Below are 25,341 nucleotides of genomic sequence, written 5' to 3' on the forward strand. Positions count from 1 at the left end.
CATTATAAGATTGATAAATGTTGTCCATAAAGGGATGCATGTAATCAGCAAAAATACTCAAAGGCTGTGGCATTCAAATGATGCTTGATTGTTATTAAGGGGCCCAAAGTGTGCCAAGAAAACATTCCCCACACCATTACACCACCTCCACCAGCCTGAACTGTTGACACAAAGGAGGGTGGATCCATGGATTCATGCTACTGATGCCAAATTCTGACCCCATTCTCTGCATCAGAATTGAGATTCATCACCCCAGGCAACATTTTTCCAATCTTCAGCTAGCCAGTTTTGGTGTACCTGTGCCCAATGTAGCCTCAGATTCCTGGTCTTGGCTGAAGGCATGGAAGTCAATGTGGTTTTCAGCTTGTAGTCCATCTGCCTCAGGTTCAATAGTTCTGAGATGTTTTTCTGCTCACCACAGTTGTAAAGAGTTACGTGAACATCTGCCCAGAGATCTTGCTGTGCTCACTACAAAATGTTGATTCTTGTGTGGACAGTTCACACAATAAGTGGTTTACGCAGAACAGAGGTGTTGCTGTTTATTTGAACATCTATTTATTCATATACTGAGAGAAATAGATACAAATGTAGAGCTTATTTGTATAAATCTTTTCACATAATTAGCAAAATGTTAATATTCATAATCATTTTTTTCATTTGTTTTACAATTTCAATTCCTGTAATGGCATTGTTTAACGTTTAATAATGCTCCTTACTATGGTACAGAGCCATGAGACTCCACCAGAACTATGTACAACACGAACAAGCCTCACACAGCACAATCATCACAGACATCCTGCCTCCTTCTCCTCTTCTTCCACCTTTCTCTCTTAGCTCAACCTAAAGTGGCTGAGATGTAGAAAGACCAATAAAGTGACAGAAGGAGGGAAAAACAGGAATGAAGGAACAGGGAGGAATGTTAGTGGAGAAGGTTGAACTAGCGCTAAAAGACTGGGATTTCCTGCACAACAGAGGAGCATATAATATATTTATGTTCTTGAAAGAAGAAAAAATAATCATCACATCTCTGTGATTATCAAGATAAGGCCAATAAAAGGAAAAGTTCAATGTCGCAGTTGAAGTGCGATTTTGGAGGACAAACTAAGAGTGGAGTTGTTTTTTTTGTTTGTTTTTTTTGCTCCTGTCCTCTCATACTTCCATCCTCAAAAGCAAGACAAAAAGGTGCAGTATGTTGGTTATACGGATCAGATCCACAAGAATAGTATTAAGAACAGTAATGAGAAATTCAATAACATATTGACCTGTAGATTTGAGTTAAATTAAAAGTCAAGTTTGCTTTTTCTTTTTTAAAAAGTTATGTCTTATAGTAAATTCCTAACAATGTATTTCACCATCCTTTCTACCTCCTCATCTCATATTAACATGAATAAAATGGCATGGAAAGAAAAAAAATTAAATATGTTTCTCAATATATATGAAAAAACTTCCAAACTTCCAATCAATGGCCATAATGTGCCCACTGACTTCCCTTCTAATAACATCTTCCTTCATGGCTGGCCAATCTGTAGCTTAGGCTGTGACTGGCATCTACTACAGCCAATCATAGGAAGAAGGAGCTTGTGAAAGCTAAGCTACTCCCTCACTGAAGCTATTCAGTGCCTTGACAATGCTTGCCAATAAAAAGCCTTTAAAACTGAAACACAATGGAAGTTGGGAAAGGGGAAGTAAATATCAAAATATACGAGTCCATTAAGTCTTCATCATCTCTAAAACCTAGCCAGTGGAGGCCAGCCTCACAATGACTGGCAGTAAACCATGAGCCTATGACAAACCATTTGTGCCCGACTGATACTTCCATGTCATGTTTATAAAAAAAAAAAAAAAAAAAAATCAGTTTAGTCTGTAAAGGAATCTGATGCCTGCCTAAGTCCTGCCTTTGTATAGTAGCAGGGTTGCCTTCACTGTTTACAGAACAATTCTGTAATCTTCAAGTCTCAAGAGTCCCAAGGAAGCCTTCGCAGTAAAATAATGCTTTAAGTTCAAGTGTGGATATTTAAGACAATGAGAAATGGTGTGTGTGTGTGTGTGTGTGTGTGTGTGTGTAAATGTGACCTATATTTGAGTCTTTCATAATTAAAAGTTTTTTCAAAACATGAAATACTGTAGAATTCAGTTGAAAAAACCCAGTTCGTGTTGGGACCTCCCCCTCTGAACATCCATTCCACACTCGCACTCTACTGAGAAGAGCAATACACGTGTCTTCTATAGATGCAGGAGGAGGGATCTGGTCGTCAGTCGTTCCTCTCACTTTGTCCATTGAACTCATCTGGTGGAGTCCAGTGAATCGCCTGCGTTCCTGGGCTCATCAGAGTTGCTTTGTTCCTCGTCTCGCTCTGCCTCTTTATCTGCAGACTCAGACCCGCCTCCTCCCTCATTGGCTGCAGGCCCAGATGGGCCCGGTAAAGAGGCAGAGTCAGAAGTCCCTGCAATTTCGGTAGGCGCAGCCGTTTGCATGATCTTTTGGCGGACCTCGCGGATCTTCAACTGCAAACACACCTTGGTAGGGAAGATATCAGCATATCGTGCCTGGAATGCAGCAGTGGCCTGGGCTACAGAGAAAAATATGTGAAACATATGTAAAGATTAGACAAGGGATTTTCTGCATGAGCACAGGAGAGTCTATCTGGGTTATGCTTCCTTCCGAACAGGCTTGCAAAGCTTTAAAAATATCAGAAAAGCACTTCAGATGGAGGATGAGGCAGTTCTAAAAGAGAAAGATCCAAACAGGCCACTCATCTCCACTGTATGAAGGGGTGGAAATTGGTGGTTGCTTACTCCTCAAACAAGATTAATGTTTTTGAGGAGAGATTGTCTGACTTGCACTGTTCTCAAAGATAGTAGTTCAACTCAATTTCCTAGTAGTGAGGTGGTTGCATCATTTGTAAGGAATAAATATGAACGAGCATGTTGTTATAAGAAAATAATCAATGACAGGATGGTGTGATTCAGTACCAACCCGCAGTCGTTTATTTTCCTATAATAGCATGACCTGAAGTATTTTACTCATCTTATGCCACAGCAATTTGGCAACAATTGCAAGCTTTAATTTATTAAAGAATGACACGTCATACTTCCTATCCATTCATAGTTATGTTTAATGATGTGTAATGTCAAAATAAAACAAATTAGCTACTAAAACACGACATAAGTTAGCTACTGTTGTTACTTAAATTATTAACAGCTATATCTTAACCTCTGAATGTTGCAAAGCACTGAGACTGAAGACTCCTTCAAAGCATGCTAAATAAACATCTCCTCACAGAAAACTTCACCAATAAAAACCTGTCACTTGGTTTGCAGCCTGAACTACTTCCTGTTATTGTAAATGAATCAACACCTTCTGACAAAACACAACAGAAAATTCAACAGCACTCTGGTATAAATATTTTACTGGTAAGTAACTGGTTTGTGTATTTCTTGTCAGTTTTTTGGAGGCTCTTTTCAAGTCAAAGTAATAAAACGGTTTCTTATGGAATCAGTATTTAGGCTCTTGTTTTGTATCTTGTAGTTTAGCAATATTTTAAAGTATCTCTGCCATCACAAGTTTGATTGGCGTGTGTGTGTGTGTGTGTGTGTATGTTACCTGAAGGGAAGAAACCATGCTCCTGGAATAGCTGCATGACAAGAGCTCTCCTCTGATCAAGAGTTCTTCTCAGAGAGGAGTATGGCACCTTATCAAACTCCAGCTCCCCCAGTATGTCCTCCCCATCTGTACCTGTCACAGAGAAAGAGAAAATAAGATATCAGGAAGTCGGAAACCATGATGGTTTGTCTTTCCACTTGCAAGTCAGTGTGAAGCTTGAGTTGTCTTACCTGGCCTGTCAAAGGTAAATATATCACCCTCACACTTGGCAGCACTTTTGGGTGTGTTAGGTTCTGAGCTGCAGCTAGACCTGCGCCGGCTCTTTCTCTTCGGGGAGATGGGGTCGTCCGTGGAGGAGTCTAAATCTGCACACAACACAAGCATTAATATTATTATTATTATTATTATTGTTAGCGTTAAGCATGCATGTTACTGAACACTAAACTCTTTGTTCTTGCCTCTCTCACCGGTTGAGTTCTTCCTCTTCCTGCGGTAGCTGCCCAGAATGGCGCGTGGAGAGGTGGCCAGGCTCTGCAGGGTTGGAGAGGGAAGCACCTCCTCTGGACGAAACTCTGGCAGCTCAGCAAATCGCTCCTCAAAGTACACCTCTGACAGGACTCTGCACACATCGCAGGTCATGTCAAATAAGCACAGCCATAGAACAAAAAAATTGTAATGTTCATACAGGCGAGGCAATGGTAAAATGTAATTATGGCATGATATTTTGTCGAAAAAGGAACTCACTTGTCAACTGAGTCGAATGGGCGCTTCAGCGGTGGGGGGCGGGACTTGAGCTTTTTGGGAAGAGGATTATCTTTGTCTGACTGCGGAAGGGGCGGGGCAGGCTCTGACGCTGATGGAGGTAAGGGAGAAGAGGATGTAGAGTCTTTCCATTCAGCCTGTGAGAAAAGCACAAAGAAATCAAATTAATCCTTTCTAAGCTGCATGAGGCATGAGAGTTTATGCTAATTCTTGCTTTGTACTTAGACTGTAAAAAAAAAAAAAAAAAAAAAAAAAAAAAAAAAATCATAAATGAGAAACTTCTGCCCCCATTGTCACCCTGCTTCATTTCAAATGTCTAACATTAATTGCTAGGAAAAAGAACACAACACTTATGCATTCTGCTAACAGGGAAAGACCGTGGCACTTTATTATGCTCGACACTTGCGTGGGAAGGATGATGTGAGGTATTAAAATGTTACATGACTTTCCACCATTTTCCACTGAATAAACTGCTTTTGCATAGAGTTCCACTTTGTCTTAAAGACAGTCCAACTACTTGATTAACATGCGTGCCACATTGCAATCTCAGATCATTTTCTGCACAGCACAAGTGGAAGTAGGGCAGACCTGCATGCATCGTGGGTGGTGGATAAGCACCAAAAACTGTGAATATTCATTATGCTATTACATACTGACCCACAGGTATCAAACGCCACTTAAAATGGATACAGAGAGCCTGAGAAGCATTCATTAACAATTAAATAATACACAGCAAATTTTTATCCTTTGCAACAATATTAATTATGCCATTTGATTTAATAATTCAAAAATAAATGATCCTGACCCTAATATTATCCTCGTGAGCGTGAGATTGCACTGCTTTTTAATTACTCACACCACAGTAAAGGCAGATTTCATATTCGATATCATACATGCTTGTCTAGTTCACAGGACCGGCTAATTACACAGATAATACAATGGAATACTGTGTATCTAGTTCTGACAAGATAAAACTATAGTCTTTAAATCTTATCAGTCCTCTTCTACTTGGAACGAAGAAATGTTCTCTCTTTTTTTTTTGCCATATCTCTGTGTATGTGTCTCTATCGCTCCATCACAAATTCAATACTCAAAGTACACCATAGCGCTGCATTATGGGAATGTGTTTATGATTCACAGCAGGCGGGAACAGGAAAAAAAACAGCAAAATGAATGTTTACTCATAAGCTTACTTGTTTGACTGCACAGTCGCTGGTTGTAGAAAAAAGTATAGTTTTATGAAATTAATGTAATCTGATAGTTAGCCGACATAAAAACTAGCCAACATTATCTGCCTAGTATCTTTAGGTCTTACTTTTAAAATACCAGTATATTGTTGTTCTTATAATGCATGTATAATGCAATACGATTTTATTTTTTAGGATAGGTGCTTAATCTTATTATGCAGAAGAGGATTTATTGATGGTCACCTCTTTAGCATTGGCCTCTTTGCTGCGTGTGCTTGTGGAACCCGCTTCACCACTGTTATGAGCTTCAGCTTCCGAAGAGCCATCATCTAGTGAGGCGGGAGCAGCAGGAGTCATTTCTCCTGATTTATCCACCTCGAACGAGAAACAGCTGCTGCTCTCTTTCTCCTTCTCACGTTCCCTCTCTTTCTCTTTCTCCCTGTCTTTCTCTCTCTCTTTTCCTCTCCCTCCCCCATCATAGCAGCCAACAGGGATGTTGGCCACAGTGGCCTTGATCTTCTGTGGAGGCCTGGCAGGGACCGGGGGAAGTTTAGAAATGGCAGCTGGAAAATGATACAAGAGCATGAATTCAGGGAGTTCTTTAGATATATGAAAATCACAAATATCTCCATTTTTTTTTTTTTTTTTTTAGAAATTGGAATTAATTATCTTCTCTGATCCAGACAAATATGATTTTCTACCTGCAAGTGGTGGCTGAGCTGGACTGGCAGGCTGTAGAGGCAATGTCGCACCAGGCGGTGGAGCCGTTGAGCTACTGCCGACTTTAGTCAGTCTGTCAGTGTGAGAGAGAGGCAGTTTGTCCGTCTGTCTGTCCAGCTCAGCGTGTGCAGGACCGTGACCCGGCCTGTCAGGGGCCGGCAGGGTCGTAGGTGTCACAGAAGTGGTGGAAGTGTGTTTGGGAAGGATAGAGGGGCTTGAGACCGTATAAACCACGCCAGGTGGCACTGTTGCTGCAGACACCACCCCTGTCGCCAGGGTGACAGTTGGAGAAGGGTAGATGGCTGTGATGGCTGGGCTGTGAGACTGGGGCGGTGCTAACAAAGGAGGCTGACCTGTTAACACAAAGAAACAATAATTCATTGGAAGATGCTATCTCCAAACACAAAGCTATGTCATTTAAAAGAATACTTTGGCCAAAATTAAATTTACACAATTCTACCCCAAACATAATCTATCAGCTAACAAATGTTTCGTGTTTAATGCTCATTCAAGCCTAATGTCAATAAAAACTATGTCAGGCAGAATAGATGTTGAGTGATATAGTTCTCCATTAGCCTCAGGGCTCCAAGGCAAAAGTAAAGGACACCAAACTCGTCCTGGATGATTGATGATATTTGGGGTAAGAGGTAAACTGTGTAAATGTTACACAGCTGATACACATACACTAACCAGTAATAAGTGGCTGCACTAAAGCCTGTCCCGGATGAGCAATCGCTGCAAAGGTGGCCAAAGGAGATGGCACATATGCTGATCCAGGTGTTGGGGGCACCGTTTGGGAGGTGGAGCCTGTTGCAGTGGATACAAGAGGGATAGGGGAGGGCCCTCCTGGAGTGGACTGGACATAAGTGATTCTGAGAGAGGCAGAGAGAAATGGTTAAGAGTGGAAGAGACTGCAGTAAACTCTAGTACTGCAGCATTGTGTAAGAGTGGGAGTGGAGTGTTGGAGGAATCGTGCATGTGTAGTCGGGGGTGTGAGTGTGTGTATCATACCTCGTGGGTGGGGGAGGCAGCAGCACAGCTTGTGAGGGGGTAGAGCCTGGGGGGGCAACCACTGTGGCTGCTGCCATGGTTACAGGGAAAGGACTCCCTGCTGAAGGAAGCTGGGACTGCACAACAGGCATGGGGGCAATCTGGATGATCTAGAAGAGGAGAGGTAGTATTACATCCAATAATTAATACACTGCTACAAAGAAAAGCTCATCAGTGTACTGCACAGGAACAAATTGTTAGTTCTGTACGTATGAGAATGTTAGGCCACCTTGTTTCCTGTCTGAGCTCCATTCTGCACAGGAAGAGGAGGAGCCATCAGGGGAAACTGCTGAGAAGGGGCAGGAGTGGTCCGCACAGTTGCCATGGGAACCAGCATCTTGCCCTGTAAGACTGGGGACTGTGTTTGCACTGTAGATATAAAAAAAACAGCAGTGTGATATAAATAACAGGGGCGCTATCACTCCAGCACCTTACCTACCTAGCACAAGCTACAAAGGCATATCAGTAAAAGCAATGGAGAAGAACGGAATTATTAATTTAATTAATAAGAACTGAATTAATTTAATTAGTATGATATTTCAACAGCTCATAGTTTAGCTATACCTTCTTTAAAAGATCATTTTATTTTGCTTAACATTTTAAAACAAGAAATATAACAATAATAGCAGTACAGCAGAGCCTCATTATTTTACAATAATTTCACAGAGTTTGATATCTTAACAACCTCTTTGTAAGATATTGTTTTCTCTCAACATGGACTAAACAATTTCTCCTCACCTCTAGCTCCTGGACTGACCACGCCTACTGCAGAGCCAGAGGTATATCCTGACTGCTTCCCATTTGCCACTGAAGCAAGTGTAGGTGGAGCTGGAGGCAGGGTGAAGATACTGGTTGGCTGGCTGGGCTGCTGAGGGGAGGGGCTCTTGGGGTTGTTGGCAGAGAGAGTGGGCAGGATGTACTGTACTTGTGTGACTGCTTTTTGGCCTGCAGAGGGTGCGGGCGAGGCTGTAGGAAGGATGTGAGGCTGCAGCAGAGGCAGAGGTGCAGGACCATTACTCTGAGTGGGAGTGACTGTGGCGGGGGATGCAGGATTTTGAGAAGGAGGGGGTGTGATAAGCTGCACTGCAGACGGTGCCTGGAATGTGCTTCCCAAGACGAGATTTAGCCCCCCTTGACCTCCAGGTGCAGTTACAGGACTGGGCGAAGATGAGGAATAGTACCCGCCCCCTCCTGATGGTGCCAAAGTTGCCCCACTTCCTGCCACTCCAGATCCAATAAGAAGCTGCGTCTGAGGAGTGGTGGCTTTTCTGTCTTGGGCCGATTTGCTGGCAATTGGCACTGGTGTACTGACAACAGGGCGTACCACATTAGTGACGATAGTGGATGCTACTCTCACTGCTCCCAGTGTTGAAGATGTGCTAACTGAAATGGACTGGCCAGAGGAAGACAGGGGAAGACAGTGAGATGCACCACCTTCACCATCCCGACGCTCTCCCTCTCCTCCCTCTATCCCACGCTTCTTCTTGATGGAAGTGTCTGAGGAGTGTCTGGAGGAAGGGTAAGAGGAGAGAGATACACTCCGCCCGTGACCGGGTCCTGACGCTGACGAGCAGATCACAGGGGCAAAGACTCTCTGAGAGAGCAAAAGGAGCAAAGAGGAAAGGAGGAAATAACCGAGCAAACAAAATTTGAGATATTGATAAGTAACTGTAGTAACTGCATCTAACTGCATTATGACATTAAATTAAACATAATTAAACATAATTTCCACAATTAGTGTTCCAGAAAAAAAAAAAAAAAAACGAAAGTTACAAACTGTTTACTCCTGATTACAACTAAACACCACTTGAGGCTATGTGTACTGCATGTGTTTTGCTGGTGTGGAGCCACAAGTGAGAATCGGAGTGCTACCTTGCGTTCACCTTCGTCCCCAGATCCATTTTCACTGTCACTGTCTGTCACTTTCTCCTTACACTTCAGGTCTATGGAGCTGCCTGGATAAGGGTCCTCTGTGTTAGGAGAGGGAGACAGAATGCCATTGAGTTATTGATGAAGCCGAGCAGAAGACCAGAACAGGTCTGAAGGCTGGATTGTTTGCAATGACCTGTACATTCTCCCTTCAGCTGCTGCGTGCATATCCTAGTGACAACCTTTTTTGTTTCATTCCACTGACTGCTTCACCTCCCACAGCAATCAAGCTAGAGCAATTGTTAAATGTGCTGCTTAAGAAATATTCATATCCTGCTTTTAGTTCTTTTGTAAACATAGTGGTGCACCCACACATCCTTTATCCCAAAGCCCTAGAGTTTCACTTTTGGCAAAGGAGTTCTGTCTGCAATCCTTCCAAGGGTTTTCATGGTCCAGAATCAAAAACACAAAATATATAATCCAAAATTAGTATCAGACATACTTTAAAGAAATCAGTCATTTGAATTGGACAATGGGATTGCCATTTATGGCACTGTCCCTCACTGTGAAGCCTCCTCAAACACGCTTAAATGCAACACACAAATCAGCACTGCTCAAACTATTTCCTAGGCATAGCTACTAGCTATGTGCCTGTGCAGGCTCAGTTGGCAGAAAAGTCTCTCTCACCCAAGCTACCTACACTGTGCTGGAGAGGGTGGGTGGAATCGGTTAGATACATGAATGCTTCACAAAGCTTCAAAAATCTGAATACTGTCCACCTGATACCAAATGATAAATGTTAACCACCCCCACTCCACCTAAATAACTATTTAGCTTTTCAATCAGTCAGCTATTCACGGCTTGCATGTAAAAACACAAACATGGTCACTATATAGCTATATATCTTTTCTCTACATAGCTTTTCAATCAGTCAGCTATTGATGACTTGCATGTAAAAACACAAACATTATTCCTACACACTTTTCTAGCATCTAATTTTCTAGGTTTTTTACATTGCTGGGTATACGCTGACGTCAACTGGCTGTCTGATATGCTGACCAGACAGAAAATCACTTTTAGTTATAATTAAATAGTAGTTAGGAATATACACTTCTTAAATCTACAATTGGTATCTGCTCGCAAAGAGTATTTTTAACATTTGAAACTGTGTTGCTGGGGGATTTAGATGGCAGGTGGAGCTGCTCACAAGTTTCAAAGGAAACACAAATGAATGTGTGGCTGCTAAAATGCTGAATTTGACTACATCTAGAAGAACCTGCTCCAAATGATGATGATGATGATGATGATTGTAAATGAATAGTCTTGACTCACCAATGACATCATCATCCCCCTCCTCTTCACAAATGACCATGCGTTCCTCATCACTGGTCATATCTTCACTCACACCCCTCTGGACCTGAGACAGTGTTCCCCCCCGACCTGAAAACTGGCCCCCATCCCCACATATCTAGAGAGAGAAAGAGAGAGATACAGGTGAATACATGGGTGTTTTTGGTATGGGAATCATTCAGTTCAATATTTTTTAATATAACCTAGAACACGGGAATAGAAGTGTGTATGAGTGGGTGTGGGTGTGTGTACTACCTGGGAGAGCTCTGCTAGCACCTGAGGGTTGCCTCTCTCGCTTCTCTCCAAGCTGTGCATAGCACTCTGTGAGAAGGCACGGGGGCGTGCAAGCCTCTCCCCTCCAGCACGCTCTGACACGCCTACCACACCCGGCCCAATCCCTTTAAGCTCAGCACCCATGGAAACAGATGGAGGCTCTGAATGAGACAATGGGAAAGAGCAAGAAAAAGAAGGAACTTTAGGAACTAAGCTGTAAGATAAGGCTTAAAGAAGTGTTTATTATTAGGCCTGAAAATAAAAGAGCACAGTCTTGTTACCTGTTGTCTCTGACATGCTTCTCTCTCTGACATCCTTTCCCCCTGGCGCATTACGGCTCTCGCTGCTCGACTTCTTCCTGTCCTTATTACACCACTTCCAGTCGGGGTGGGCCTTAAAGTGCGCTTCCTTCACCTGTGAGGGATAGAAAGTGTTGAAAAAAAAAAAAAACTGTGAAGCAGCTCACCATGCTTTAAAAAGAACACAACCTGCTCCGATTTTGCTTGTGGCCCAGTAGATACATCCTGTAAACATTTAGGCCTTTGCTAATATTACACCACACAGTACAGAAGGCAGTTACATTTTATTTACTTACAACTATCATAAAGCTATGCTATAAAGATACGCAATTAGCCTGGATTTGAGAGTTGTTATAGTATCTAAATATCATCTTTAATTTCCATAACTTTACAGCTACAAGCAAATCTTTTCTACTGCTGTAGATTTTCTGAGTCTTGGTGTCACTAACTAGCTGACATCTTGTGGCTTAAACAATTCTAGGGTACTTAAATATTTGGGGGCTAAATTATGTCCTCAACATGACTTCATAGTCAATTGGAAATTTAGGTGAATAAAATAGGTGAATCAGGTGAATAAACTAGGTGTAATCTGCTAAATCAGTGCTTTGTTGTAGTTGATGTTTACTCAAAACCTCACTGAAACTAACTCCTAACCTTTGCGATAATTCATAATTGAAAATAAGCAGTTTTGTATACATATCTTAAATGAGAAGTCTAAATCAACCATGACCTCAAGATTCCTGACATATTTATAACCCAACAGAGCAAACATCAAGACTTAAGTTAAAATCTGAGAGCTTACTGTTAGTATCATTTTATTTAACCGGTGAGCAGTGCCTCAACAGCAGTGCAGTAGTGTGTGAGACTGTACGCATACACATTACTTTACCTGGAATGCAAGGTCGTGATATTTCTGTTTTTCTTTTTGTCCCAAAGCGTACCACCACTCTCCCAGGATCTTGCTAACGGTGCGGTTGTCCTGATTAGGGTGCCGCTGGTGAACGAGAGCACGGTGGCGCTTGCTGAAGATCATGAAGGCGTTCATGGGCCTCCGGATGTGATCCTTCTCCCTCTATGTTTGAAAAAGTAGTAGCAGAATGGACATAAGATAAAGAAGACAAAAGTTTCTATGTGTCTGAAGAGTCACAGATTTGAAGTTTATTTTCTGTCCTGAAGTGTGTCAAACCTTGCCAGGGCTGTTTTTGTCATCTTTGGGCAGCGCACTCAGAGACTGAGAACGGCGTTTCCCGGGAGATGCTGAGACTGGTGGGTCAGGGAGGACACCTGGTAAAAACCTGGACACACAGGTACATACATTACAGCTGAGCTAATGATCAAACTCTTACCTGCATCACATGCAAATGTATTTTTGTGCAAATACATATTCATCAACATGCATCAGACACACCATCATATGAACTAGGCTTGATTCAGATCAGCTTGAGCTTCATGAGGAACTCATCTGGATGCAGAGCAGCCTTTCTGTGGGTTCTAACTGACTCTACTGATCAATTAGTGACAGCAGCACACTCCAGAATTGCTCATCTATTTGTCTGAAATGTTTTCATTTGCTTCTCATTTGCATACCACAATAATGGTCAGAATTTCACATAATAAAACAGAAAGCGACACTGTGGCTATTGTGAAATTAGAGGTTTGTCTATACGCTTTTGTTTAGTTGCTGTATTGATGCTGTTGGGTACAGGTGGTGCGCCAGTGTCCTCCTTATTACTAGTAAATTTCTTACAGTTTATATATCGGATGTAAGGTAACCACTCAGGGTGCTTTCACATCTATTAGTCTGGTTGCTAAGTCTGAATCAGAGCGAAATTAATACTTTTGAATCGTTTTTGTTTACTCACAGCACATAAGTAAACCAAAAAGCAGGGGGGGTAGAAAAAATTGGCTGAGGTGTGTCTGTAGGGCTGAAAATACATGCAACTCCTTCATTCACTGGTTAGAAATATGACTATGGAAAAAATAAACATACTTTTGTGTGTAGAAATCATAAAATCTCCTGAGCACAGAGAACAAGTGGCCACCCTCAACATATTACTAGATCATTATAAAAATGACTAGTTTAAATCATGTTGTGTATAACATTCTCTGTTTATTCTGTCTTTTTGTTCATCAGTCCAAATCTCCAGAACACACATTTCTGCAACACTTAGCTCTGTCATTTGGCTCAGTTCGTGCCTTGCAGCTCATCTTAGCAGCTCGCATCTACGGAAACTGTCGCCCACATCCTAAAACACGTTTAGTTCACTATTTTTGAATCGATTCAGAATCGAATCGCTTTCTCTCTGCAATCGAAATGCTTGAGAGTTTCATTAGAACCTTTCCACACCTCGCTCATATGGTCTTAGACCAGTTACTGCACTCTGGTGTGGACCAAAATAACCAGTCTAGAGTGAGGTAGACTCAGTACGCTTCCAAACTAACTAATATGTGTGAAAGCACCCAAAGAGGAACTCACATCAGGGTTTGAGTCAACCAGACTAAACACTGTGAAACACATGTGAAAGCACCCTTAGATGTTTGGCTGTGAATAAGGCCAAAACTATTGTTACTACTTTTATTCGGAAACTGGTCTTTCAAGTCAAAACTAATGTTGCTTTATTTGAGATGTTTCAAACTAGAGTTTCAATCCCAATCCCACCCACTCCGGAGGATTTCTGACCACTCCCCCTGATCCTGCAGTTATTATCTTTGCTTGTATTGCCCATGGTACCTTAGCTTGTACTTTCTAATGAACTTAGTTACTTCTGTGTCTGAAAATATAAACAAATACAAAATTAAACCACAAAACCACATTTGGCAAAATGGCAATTTCCACCTATGATTTTTGGACCAAAACAGATAAAAAAAAAAATAACCTTAGAAACGTGGCGGCATCATTATTTAATTTTTACACAGAGCTAGGCAAGTCTGTTACTAAAATCTGCTGACTTTAGCAATCCTTGCTGCATTATATGCCAATGTTGTTGTTGTGTTCTTTTTCAAAAGTTTGCATGCATGTAACTCAGGAAGTATTAAAGATATCTTAGTATCCTTTTCGATTCTGATTGTTAACAAACTCTTCTTCTGGTATCTTCATTTATAAGGCCCTATATTGTTCAATCCCAGAGATATGGGGATCTCAGTGTGGTGCCAAATTGTTGAATTTTATCCATTTTCAATATTCGAAAACCAAATGTGGGTCACTTTGTATAAAGCTGATACTTACTGTATTTAAAGAGGAATGTCTGAAGAACAAATAATGCTGAAACTAGAAATGTATCTTTATTTATTAACGTAAAAACAATAACGTCAATATCTTTTTGAGAGTCCAAAAATATGCTGTTATTAACATGTTTTGAAAAACATGGCTATTTAGCTGATGCAATACCTTTATTTCAAATTTGGATTTCAGAAATGTATACCTACAATGCTCTGGAAGGCATAATTTATCCAGTGGTGGCTGAAGGCAGAGAGAGATGACACAGAATGTGGCTGACTGGTACACAGCACTCATCAGTACGTCCTGGCCACTTGAATGATGTGGAAGTACCCACATGGGTCATGAAGGACACAAGAACATCCTGCCTCTCATCATCACACTCCATAATGCTGCCAGTATACCACTTCTGATTGTACACTGCAGCAATGTATTGTCCAGGCATGTACTGCTTCATGTTGGGCAGATTTTCAGGAACCTGGACTAAAGTGCCAGTGGTGTCAGCAGACACTCGAAGCATGCGAAGCTGACCTTTTGCATCTGGCATAAAACAGTGGTGGCTTCTTATCCCTGGATTCTTCTTCGCTATGGCAAAACAAAGTTCTTGAGCCTCTATCGTTTCCTCTCTTGCTTCTTGGGAACACAGAAACCTGTGATCCCTTTAATACGATTTTCAGCTGACTGGAACAATTGGTGGCTCACAATCAGTTTCAGGAAGATCAAAAAGTTTACTAAGTACACATTTTCTGGTAAAACTCTTGCTGTGGCACTCATCATCTTTACCCAAATGTATTCCAATGCTACAGTTGTCCATGGTGAGGTGTTGAAAATATGTGTGTCAAAGTTTGAGGTGATTAGTGATTCCGTTAAATATACCCCTTAGCAGCGGACACTAGCATGTCTGACTATGCTTCACATTCTATAACAAAAGGAAATTCAAATAATTAAACAATTCAGATGAGGCAAATCTTAGTTTACTGAATACACGTGTGTGGGGAGAGCTACCATACTGCCCTAAGAGGGATGCAGCTGTTTCAAACATGTAGCATATGATACAGCATATCTGAACTCTTGGTAGCTCCAGAAGCAGTTAAAATGAACAAAACCCCTTCTTCCAAATTTCCCTGAAACTGATTCAAATACAGAATGTTATGAATACACTACTGAGAGCAAGTTAACGTTTCAGTATATTTTTGGCACTCAGATATTGTTAAAAATTGGTATGTTCTATGCAATTGTTTTGATAGAAGGAAATAAGATACTGTTCTAGTTTCAGAATTATTTGTTCTTCAGACTTTCCTCTTTAAAAGACAAAAAGTATCAGCTGTATGCAAAGTGGCCCACATTTGGTTTTTGACCACTGAAAATGTGTACAATTTAACAATTTACTCATGGAGCCACGTTCAGATCCCCATATCTCTGGGACTGAACCATATAGGGCCTTATAAATGAAGATATCAAAAGAAAGGTTTGTTAAGACCCAAACTCTAAAAGGATATTAAGATATCTTTAATACTTCTTGAGTTACAGGCACACCAACTATGTTAAAAGAACACGGAAGGTGCTTTTTCCCCCATTTTTGAACTGTTCCCATTGGCATATATTTCAGCAAGGATTGCTCAAGTCAACAGATTTTGCTAACACACCTACCTATCTCTGTGTTAAAATAAAATAATGATGCTGCCATCGAAAAGTGTCATTTTGACTTCCTTCTACAAAAGAATGGATTACTCAGTAAATATTGATCCATGGCATTTAATATTTGGCTTTCATCACTATTTATGTTTGTCTTTCTTCAAAATAAATTATGAACAAAATCATACATTTTAGCTAGGAAGATTCCAAAAATTGGTTGATTTGACACATAATGAGCTTTTATGCTCCCATGTTAATCAATGTGCCCATTTACTCTCCAAGCTTCATATCTGACCACCCTCTCCCACCTGCATGAGGGTAAAAACATAGTAACCTTTAGTTCCTAATGCACATATCTACTTCCTTCTGATTTAGCAAAGGCAGATCAAAACTATTTAGCAGGTTCTGTCCTGAGTGCAAAAAAAAAAAAAAAAAAAAAAAAAGCTACCCAGGTTTACTGGTAGACATAATTTGGTAGACATAAAACTCTCTGTCATTTAGGTCACATTTGCAGTGATATGTTCTACATTTTCTTAATTTACTTAAAGCTACAAAAGTACATGCTTGAGTTATAATTTTATGCCACTACTGTTGTTCTTAAGTCCATTTAATCTGAGACACAGAATGACTATTTTTATCTTAGAAACTCAGAGGTGTTGTAGTTAGTTCAATTAGCTGATATTGTGTTTAGCTGAGAAAGCTCGTTTCCTTACGTTTAGATATGAAAGCATCTGTGAATTATACTGTGGACGTCCGATATGTTAAATTCTGCACAGTACAATTCAGCATGAACTATAATTTAAAAACACCACTACAGTCTCCAGACAATGCTTGAATTTCATTTGGACGGAAGAGTGTTTGTGTTTGTGGATGAGTCAGTCACCATGTTTTCCGCAGAGTAAAATCTCTCTCACGTATAACAAACAGCACTGGTATCTCTGTAAAATACTGTATCCTGTTCTTGTATTTGAGATGTATCATATTCAAATCCCTTCAACGCAATCTGAGAGAATGTTGCTGATAGAATATCAATGTAGCTCAACTGATGGCTGTATTACGCACAGAGTAAATACATGAATTTTCTGTACAGATGGGTTCACTGTGTGTGACTATAAAGTAAGTTCATGTTCTATTTTAGATCTAAAATTTGCATATATCTCCTCATTAAAGAGCAAGAAAACCTCTTTGGTTGAGTATATCCAAACCACAACTCATTACCTAAATTGCTCCTGCCCCTCACACACACACAACAGAGAGTGAACTGCTTTTCTCTCCCGGAGTTGCCATTATGTTGATCTGACTGTAAACACTCACATGCGTGTGTGCGCGCACACACACACACACACACACACACACACACCTATTTGCAGAATTCATTATTCTGATTAAATAGCTGCCACAAAAAATATGAATATGAATGAAAATATGAATAATACTGTTAGATCAGCACTCTAGGTTTGATGCTAGTGACCAAAAGATTATGAGTTCACATCCCAGACTGCTACAAAGTCAGTGTTGTGCCCTTGAACAAACCTGTTTCCCAAAATCACTGCAATACAAAGATCATCATTAAACGGTAGAGCGAAGATCATATTATAGCTTATGGGGTTACAATGATCTTTAATGATGCACTGGAAAACGGAGCTCTGAGATTGAATTGGATTCTGCCCTACTTGGATGTTGATTTGGATAATAGTGTCTGCTAAATCAACAAATGTCAGTGTAATACAGCACATAAACACACAGCATTATGGCTTTAGTGGGGAGTGTCTAGGAGCTGTGTTTTCAGAAATCACAAAGAGAATAGCAGCTGTACCAAAGATACACATCGAAACAATGTCTACTGTGTATCATGTTTTTTTTCCCCCAAATAGTTCATTATTACTATGTAATTGTCATTTCTTAACTCCTTAAACACCCCAGTTTTTCCATTCCTCACACTGGTAACTACATACGTTTCCTATTAGTTCCTGCGCAGTTACCGAATAATTCATAGTAGTTGCCAAATAATATGTGAGATAAATAACTGAATAATAAGCTTGGGATATCAAGGGTTAAACTCAACATAAACCAGTATACAAGATTAGCACTGCATTAGCTATCAGCTTCCTGTGTGTGGCCTTAAAAGCATAACTGTTCACCACAAGGATCCAGCAGCCCCCAACACACACTCAGAGACACACAAATTGAGCACTCACGGATCATCGACATCACTTTCTGTTTCACTGTCTGGTCTCTCTTTTTCTGTCTCCCTCTCTCTTTCCTTCTCTGGGGGGAGGTCATCGATAGAGGGAGCAGGTCGCAAAGTAGGGGTTGATGCTCCCTCAACGACCTCCTTCACCACTGAACCGCCCTGGCACTCTAAAAGACAGGAAAAGGATTATGTCTGTAACCCGACAACATTTATCACACTTTATCTCACCTGAAATGTTCCAAATTGGTATCATCATTAGGTCAGTTGCAACATTAGGTAATGGATAAGTTACAGATAGTGTTACAGCGTGTATCAGTGCTCATTTGAGAAACACAAACATGAATCCAAAAATACACGGTACAATTGTGGTGCTGAGAAAACAATTTCTTTATAGAAAACTGTGACTAAATAGTCCAGTTGGTTTTCAGTGAATCTGACAGATGAACTGCACATCTAAAAATAATAGTTACCTTTCTTAAGAGTGCCAGTCTGAGAATGATTGACAGGCTGCTGGCCCTCACCAGGCTGTGTCGATGGATCTGATTGAGTCGGTGCCAGGAACGGCACCAACGAATGCCAAGGAAACACTGGAACCGAGCGAGGCTCCACATTAGTCCACACTATAGAAAAGAGAATAACAGTCATTTATTGCAGTCTCTATTCACATCTCTCAACTCAGTGCATTAAATCGATTGATCTAAACAGGAACTAACCAAAGCCAAAGGCCTCATTATGGAATCTCAACTGTGGCATCACTGATACATACACACTATATAACCAGATTATCTAGAACAGGGATTGCCAATTGGTAGACTGCAGTCCATATGCAGACCCAGGAAAGCATTCAGCACACCAAACCAAGTATATAAAAATAGTGCCGCACAGCCGATAAAGGCATGAAAAAACGGCTGTAATTAAATATGAACTGTCTCGGATTCTGTACCAGATCTGCTGTTGCAATTTATCCAATCACATGCATTTGCGTAATTTATTTAGCTGAAAGAAGTTCAACAGACCAGAAACTAGCTACAGGGATAGAGACATTAGCTCAGAAAAGAGAGAGTTTTCACAGGCTTTATCAGATTTTTCATTTTATTTACCCTCTCCGGTCTGATTAATAAACTGACGACATGACTTGTTTAAAAAAAAAAAAAAAAAAAGAAAAAGAAAGTCAACAATGAAAACGGAATGTTTAAAGACAAGTAGACAGGAAAGTATGCTTATATTTGGCCGGTATCAAGTTCAAAACAGATGTGGCTGATCTGTTCAGAATGACCTGGCGCTAGTCAAAAGATGTCAAATGAAGCGACAAAACACAACCACTTCAAATTGTCATGAACTAATAGTTATTGCTTAAGCATTAAATGGTAACTACTGTTGCAATTCAGTCATGTGAGTTGCATATTTAGACATTTGTAAACAATATTTACACATTTTAGTTAGATACCCCTCCACTTTGTGGACTATGCAGCATTTAATGTTTACTTTATATCATTTCATATCAATAAAATTATTTAATTGTGACAAATAAGTACCCTTATTCTGTTTAAAAGTATGATAATAAAACAGGGCTACAAATGGGCAAATGATTCTGGCTTGCCATATGACAATAATAACAATACTAATATTACTAATAATAATAACAATAATAATAAAAAACAGACATTCATCTCCATTCATCTCAATCCAGTCATGGTAATAGCACAAAAAAAAAACTATTTTTAAAAAAATAATATTTTCATATATCTTATAAGCAACATCACTAATTCCTGACAGTTTAATAAATCAAGCTGGATTACTTCTGCTTACCTGTTACAAAACACCTGATTGTGTGTGTACCTGGTGTCACTAAATGAATGTGTGTATACACTCAGTGGCCATTTTCTACCATACAGATATAAAATTACTGACTGTATTCAATCTGTTGCTATACACAATTTGTCCGCTCTTCTCTACAACAGACAACACTGGAAAAAGACCAGCAGATATTGTCTGGGTGGTGGGTTTATAATCATCACAGATGCTGCATCTTATACACTTGTACCCATGCAACACCCACTACCATCTCAGTGTCACTGCTGTGCAGAAAGTGGTCCACCACCCGAATAATATCTAGTGTGTGTAGACCCTCTTCCCTTTCCAATCATGGGATAGGGCTGACAAATTGTGGAATAACTACAGTCACTAATTGTGCAGAGAAAGGTCGGGAACCAGTGAGAGTAAAACTACATATGCATAATTTTGTATTTATTATGTACAACCGATGTTCTACATGTTCATGCTTTGTCTGAATGTGCACGTTCTCGGCCACTGTATCATGTTTTGTTGGTTGATTGGTCCCTGACTTTCTGGACACCCTGTACACCTACAACACAGGTTCCCAACCTTTGTCCTGCACATTTTACTACACACTGGATTGGCTCAGGACATTTTACTACATACTGGATTCAACTCAGCCAGTGTTATTATTGAGCTGAACAGTTGAAGTAGGTGTGCGGGGAGCAGTGAAAACACTAATACATGCAGGACATTGTGTACTCCAGGACCAGGGCTTGAAACCTGGGATCTACAGAGTGACCTAGATAGTGACCTGTACCTAATACAATGAGCAAAAGAGTGTAGCTAGAAGTGTAGTAGGTGCCCCTAACAAATTTCAATCCCACAATCCTTGGTGTTGAAATAACAACACCTGCAGTGATTATTTGAGCTACAGTGATCCTACTAGACTGTAGCTGTCAGCTTAACACCACAGGGTTACATCAGCACAACATTTTGCTATAAAGAGCACCACAAAAAAGGATTAAAAACGGATGGTAACTGACCGAACATGCTAAGTCCTTGGCGTAGGTATTGCGGTGTTTCCGAGGAAAACATGGCTGGTTGATAAAATAGTCTTGAGCCTCTTGTCTTTATAGAAACTTCATTAACGTTTACTAAAATGTCCGTTGGAGCGGAAGTTGTTTAAATTCCCATTTGGTATAAAAACAGTACGAATCCTTCTCTAGTAAAAAGGCAGCATCTTCGTGGTCGTTGTCCTTGGCAGGTAATGGTCAGTGCACGGATGAAAACAAGCGGCCATAACAGACGACACCGCCAACGATACGGTTAGTTTTATAACTCTGGTCCCTCTTACACACGATGGTTAGTAATCTTTGGGAAATTTCCTTTAAAACTGTAAAATTAATGGCTCAGGTAGGAGGACGTCCACTTCAAAATGCATCTAAAAACAAGCTGCTTTTCTGCAGTCTGCAAAACAACTCGAGCATGCTAGCTTTCTCTCTCATAAATACGAGAGGCTTTACAAAAAGCTAGGCATTCATAATGAAAACACTACAACGTAGAAAACGGTGGCCAAAATCACCAAATATGAACAAGTATCGTAAGAATAACTTAAGGTTTGGAAGATCTGTTTTGTTTGTTGATGTTTTTTTGGTCCAAGTTCCCCTAACGCCCCCTCTATTCGCCTGTTTGTTTACATGTAGAGCTCGGCGCGGGTGTGGAAGGGTTAAGTAGGCCTCTCTTTCATCCCCGGACTCGCGTACTGACACCCGGGCTAACCTCAAACCTTCTCCTAACCGCTACATGAACATTAGCCACAAAAATCACAAAACAGTCATAACCCTAAAGCCATTCACGCTAGGGAATAATTGTCTGAATTATTAAAGGAACTGTCAAAGCAGGGTTTATCATCCACAGCTGAGCTAGCTTAGCATGAGAGCATGCTAATAATAATAATAATAGTAGTAGTAGTAATGTTTGTACCGATGGGGCTGAGAGCAGTCACGCCACGGTCTCTGCAGCTTTACTCCCGGACCGGGACACTACTGAACAAACACTCAACACAGATAACACTACTGCAACATCAGAGGGTCGGGAATGAGGCTGAATGTAAGAAAGTCAGAATGATAAAAGGATAAAACTAGTGGGTACTGATAGCGGGGACAGCAGCCGGGTCGGGCTAGCTAGTGTAGACTATAGCGCTGTTTTGACTAAACTATTCTTCTTAAAAAAAAAAAAAAAAAAAACGCTCTACTATTTTGTGTCTGCCTGGTCGGTCATGTGAATGATATATGACTAGGTTTTAGCGCTATTTTTGAATGAGGTGTGTGTGTGTGTGTGTAAATGTGCCGCGGGTTCAGCAGCAGTGGCAGTGGCGGCGGCGGCGGTGCTCCGGTTGAGTCCGTCCCCTCGGGAACGCCCCTGAGCCGCTACCCGCAACCGGGCAATCCGAGCTCGCCCTCATTTCACCGCAACCTTACACCTCGAGAACACTTAAAACTGACAAACTAACGGTTCAGTCGCGTCTGAGTATGTAAGCTAAGGCAGAGAAAACGTCCCTAAAGGAGGCAAAGCATCACTAGCAAGTGCAACCTGTTTCCCCCTCAGCAGTGTGACTCACTGAAATGGCTTACAACATGCTTTGACAAACTATAACCCGTCATGTGACTAACGGAAACCGCACAGCAGCAGTGTCTCCTAAAGCTTTAGCATTAACACAGGCGCTGGAGTGAGCATCCTCTGCTCCACACAGTGACAGGCTGGTGGTGAACACGGACAGTCCAGATGTCCTGTCCTCTTCCCCACTGCAATCCCGCTGATCACGACTGAGCCCCGGGACTCACACTGACCGAAACCGAAACGTGGGTAGGAGGTTTAAACAAATCTTCATTTTTAAATGCCCTCCTTTTCTGCCCCCTCTCCTACACACGCACACACAAATCTTAGTTGAGTCTCTGTCATGCGGGAGGCTCAAATCCCCGCCACTCAGCTCCCTCCTGTGAGCACTAACGCACTCAGAACCGTTCACACAATGTCAGACAGGAAAACACACACATACATACACACATACACATATACACACACGCGCGCGCGCGTGCACACGACGAGTCCAGCTCGTCCTAACAGCTCCGGCGACACCGCGATAATAAAAGTGTGTTGGAGTGGAGATGCTCCAGCGCGATGCTGAGTGGAGATCACGCATGTGAAGCACAGCGCGAGCCCCGTGTGGAGTCCGAGTCTGCAGTAATATAAAGGGCCGCTTGCTCGCTCGCGCGCGCGAGCCTCGCCGCAGCCGCTCCTCCCCGCGCGCTCCCTTACGCCTTCGTAGTAAAAAGTCGGCGGCTCACAACACCATTCATTTAGCCTCGTCTCTCTCTCTCTCTCTCTCTCTCTCTCTCTCCCTCCGGTTCTCTCGGTTTTCTCTCCTCTCACCCTCGCTCGCTTCACGAACCCTTTCTTTCTTTTCTTTCTCTTTTCACTCCCTCTTCCTCTTGTCGTACAGTAGGCTGCCCCCTTTCGGTTCTAAGAGTCTGTGTTATTAGTGTACTTCTAGAGTGTGTGTGTGTGTGTGTGTGTGTGTGAACCTCGCCCAGCCCGTGACCCGCCTTGTACTCTTCTACCGCGCGCTGAGATTGGTCCGCGCTCAGACCCGTCGCGAGGCCGCCTCGGCCGCTGATTGGTCCGCAGTGCTCTGGAATGTCAGTCATATGCAAATTAGGTCGCCCTTCAGCGCTTCACTGTAACGTAGCGGCCAAAAAAGCAGCTTCTGAATATTCAGTGACGTAAAGAAAGAAAAAAAAAATCTGACTGTTACTTTACATTGGATCCCGCGGTGACGTAGAAGCTCGTGGTGTTCTACTGGCCAGGAAGCACAACCTGTCAGGGTCAAGCTAATTTGCATGATCCCGCCCTCACAATGTAGCCTCTAATAACTTTACGGTGTATCACACACAAAAAAAGTTTCTTTGTTTCTTACTTTCTTCAACAGATACTTATAAAAAATAATTACACGCAAATAATTATATCCCCATCACACTTTCGTCCTCATTTATCTACCCATAAACAACAACATAAAACCTACAAGATGTGACTAAACAATGTCAGCGTCAGTGTAACAGTGTGACACCATTAACTAATGGCGTGCCTAGTAAACCATTCGAGGTTCTGGTAAATGACTGACTCACACACAGATATGTGTATGAGAAATATAAGAAGTGGAAGTGCTTTACAGGAACCTGATCTTAACAAGTGCACTTCCTCTATTGCTCCTGATGACCCACGCCATGCACTTCTAGCACTGGCCACATTAATCTCCACAGTATATCTGACTCCACTACTCACACCAAAACCAAATGCACTTCTAAATGCAGCATTACAGTCAGAACAGACAGTCATATCCACCCATATCTGCCACAGCAAATGGCTTCCATGGAACAAAAAAAAGGAAGCACAGCTTTAGGCAGATTTATTTTTTACTCCTACACTGTATACTACTAAACAGTCAGGGTCTGACACAGAATTAACACATGATTATAGCACAACTTTTACACAGTGAGACTGCAGCCCAATATTAGGTAAAGAACTGTTTCCTATGAAACAGATCTATGAGCTAAACATCAGTGTTTCTGAGTTACACTGCAAGTGGTATCAAATTTCCTTTATGCAGCTAGATGACTCACTACATACACTACTAAGTACTACGCTATTGTTGTCTGAGACGGCTGATGGAGTTGATGCACATGCAGGGAGTATGTATGCTCATGTTTTTGCCAAACTACCTGAGGCCAAGATAATAATGATGTCACATGGCTCGGGTTACTGGCCTAAAATTCTGCTATGAGTATACCAGTGTCTCTAGTGCATGATAAATGCATGTTCACTTTTGTGTGTGTGTGTGTGGGTGTGTGTGTGTGTGTGTGGGTTTCATTTAGGTATGAGTGTGCTGAAAGACCAAGCTGTTTGTGGAGGGCAATGCGGCCTTGGCCTTGGGCCCAGTATCAGTCTGTGCCATTACAAATACTCATACTATGGAGAGAAGTATGTGTGTATGTACATTGCCAAAACTATGACTATATTTTCCATACACATTTATTGTCCACTCCAAAGTATAATACATTCTTCCATATACAACATTTACACAAAAATAATTAGTTTCAAAATGTGAACTAGATACTATTTACCCATACAGAAAGATACAGAGATTTACTACTAAAACCAGAGGTAGGTAAAGGCTTGAGAGAAAGAGAGGGAAAAAATGGGTGGGAAGGGGAAAGAGTGCGAGTCAGGCAAGTAAAAATAGAACAAGAGTCATTCTGAGGAGAGAAGAGCAGGGAGGGGGAGAAGAGAAAACAAGTTGTGAAAACACAGCTGCGCTCATTGGATGAGAGTGAGATGAAAAGCAG

At 41.4% G+C, this 25,341-nt stretch overlaps 1 protein-coding gene across 4 annotated transcripts in view; it reads right to left on the reverse strand.

Moving 5' to 3' along the window:
- Positions 1-532: 532 nt before the first annotated feature.
- cicb (capicua transcriptional repressor b) overlaps positions 533-25,341 on the reverse strand; it is a 50,585-nt gene continuing 25,776 nt past the window's right edge. For 2 of the 4 annotated variants that reach the window (XM_026939564.3, XM_053233467.1), the window contains 19 exons: positions 18,631-18,780; positions 18,165-18,327; positions 12,301-12,409; positions 12,004-12,186; positions 11,097-11,229; positions 10,798-10,976; positions 10,525-10,660; positions 9,196-9,293; positions 8,062-8,917; positions 7,553-7,692; positions 7,285-7,433; positions 6,964-7,145; positions 6,255-6,626; positions 5,797-6,116; positions 4,349-4,503; positions 4,063-4,223; positions 3,835-3,969; positions 3,605-3,736; positions 533-2,570 (listed from right to left, as the gene is read on the reverse strand). In XM_026939564.3, coding sequence (XP_026795365.2) covers positions 2,284-2,570; positions 3,605-3,736; positions 3,835-3,969; positions 4,063-4,223; positions 4,349-4,503; positions 5,797-6,116; positions 6,255-6,626; positions 6,964-7,145; positions 7,285-7,433; positions 7,553-7,692; positions 8,062-8,917; positions 9,196-9,293; positions 10,525-10,660; positions 10,798-10,976; positions 11,097-11,229; positions 12,004-12,186; positions 12,301-12,409; positions 18,165-18,327; positions 18,631-18,780 — 4,040 coding nt within the window. In that variant the 3' untranslated portion in view covers positions 533-2,283. Of the gene's footprint in view, positions 2,571-3,604; positions 3,737-3,834; positions 3,970-4,062; positions 4,224-4,348; positions 4,504-5,796; positions 6,117-6,254; positions 6,627-6,963; positions 7,146-7,284; positions 7,434-7,552; positions 7,693-8,061; positions 8,918-9,195; positions 9,294-10,524; positions 10,661-10,797; positions 10,977-11,096; positions 11,230-12,003; positions 12,187-12,300; positions 12,410-18,164; positions 18,328-18,630; positions 18,781-20,982; positions 23,511-25,341 lie in introns of those variants that run through there. The other 2 variants (XM_026939566.3, XM_026939565.3) reach the window with 2 other exon arrangements.

This window comes from Pangasianodon hypophthalmus, chromosome 1, assembly GCF_027358585.1.
Source record: "Pangasianodon hypophthalmus isolate fPanHyp1 chromosome 1, fPanHyp1.pri, whole genome shotgun sequence".
In the NCBI taxonomy this organism is placed as follows: domain Eukaryota; kingdom Metazoa; phylum Chordata; class Actinopteri; order Siluriformes; family Pangasiidae; genus Pangasianodon; species Pangasianodon hypophthalmus.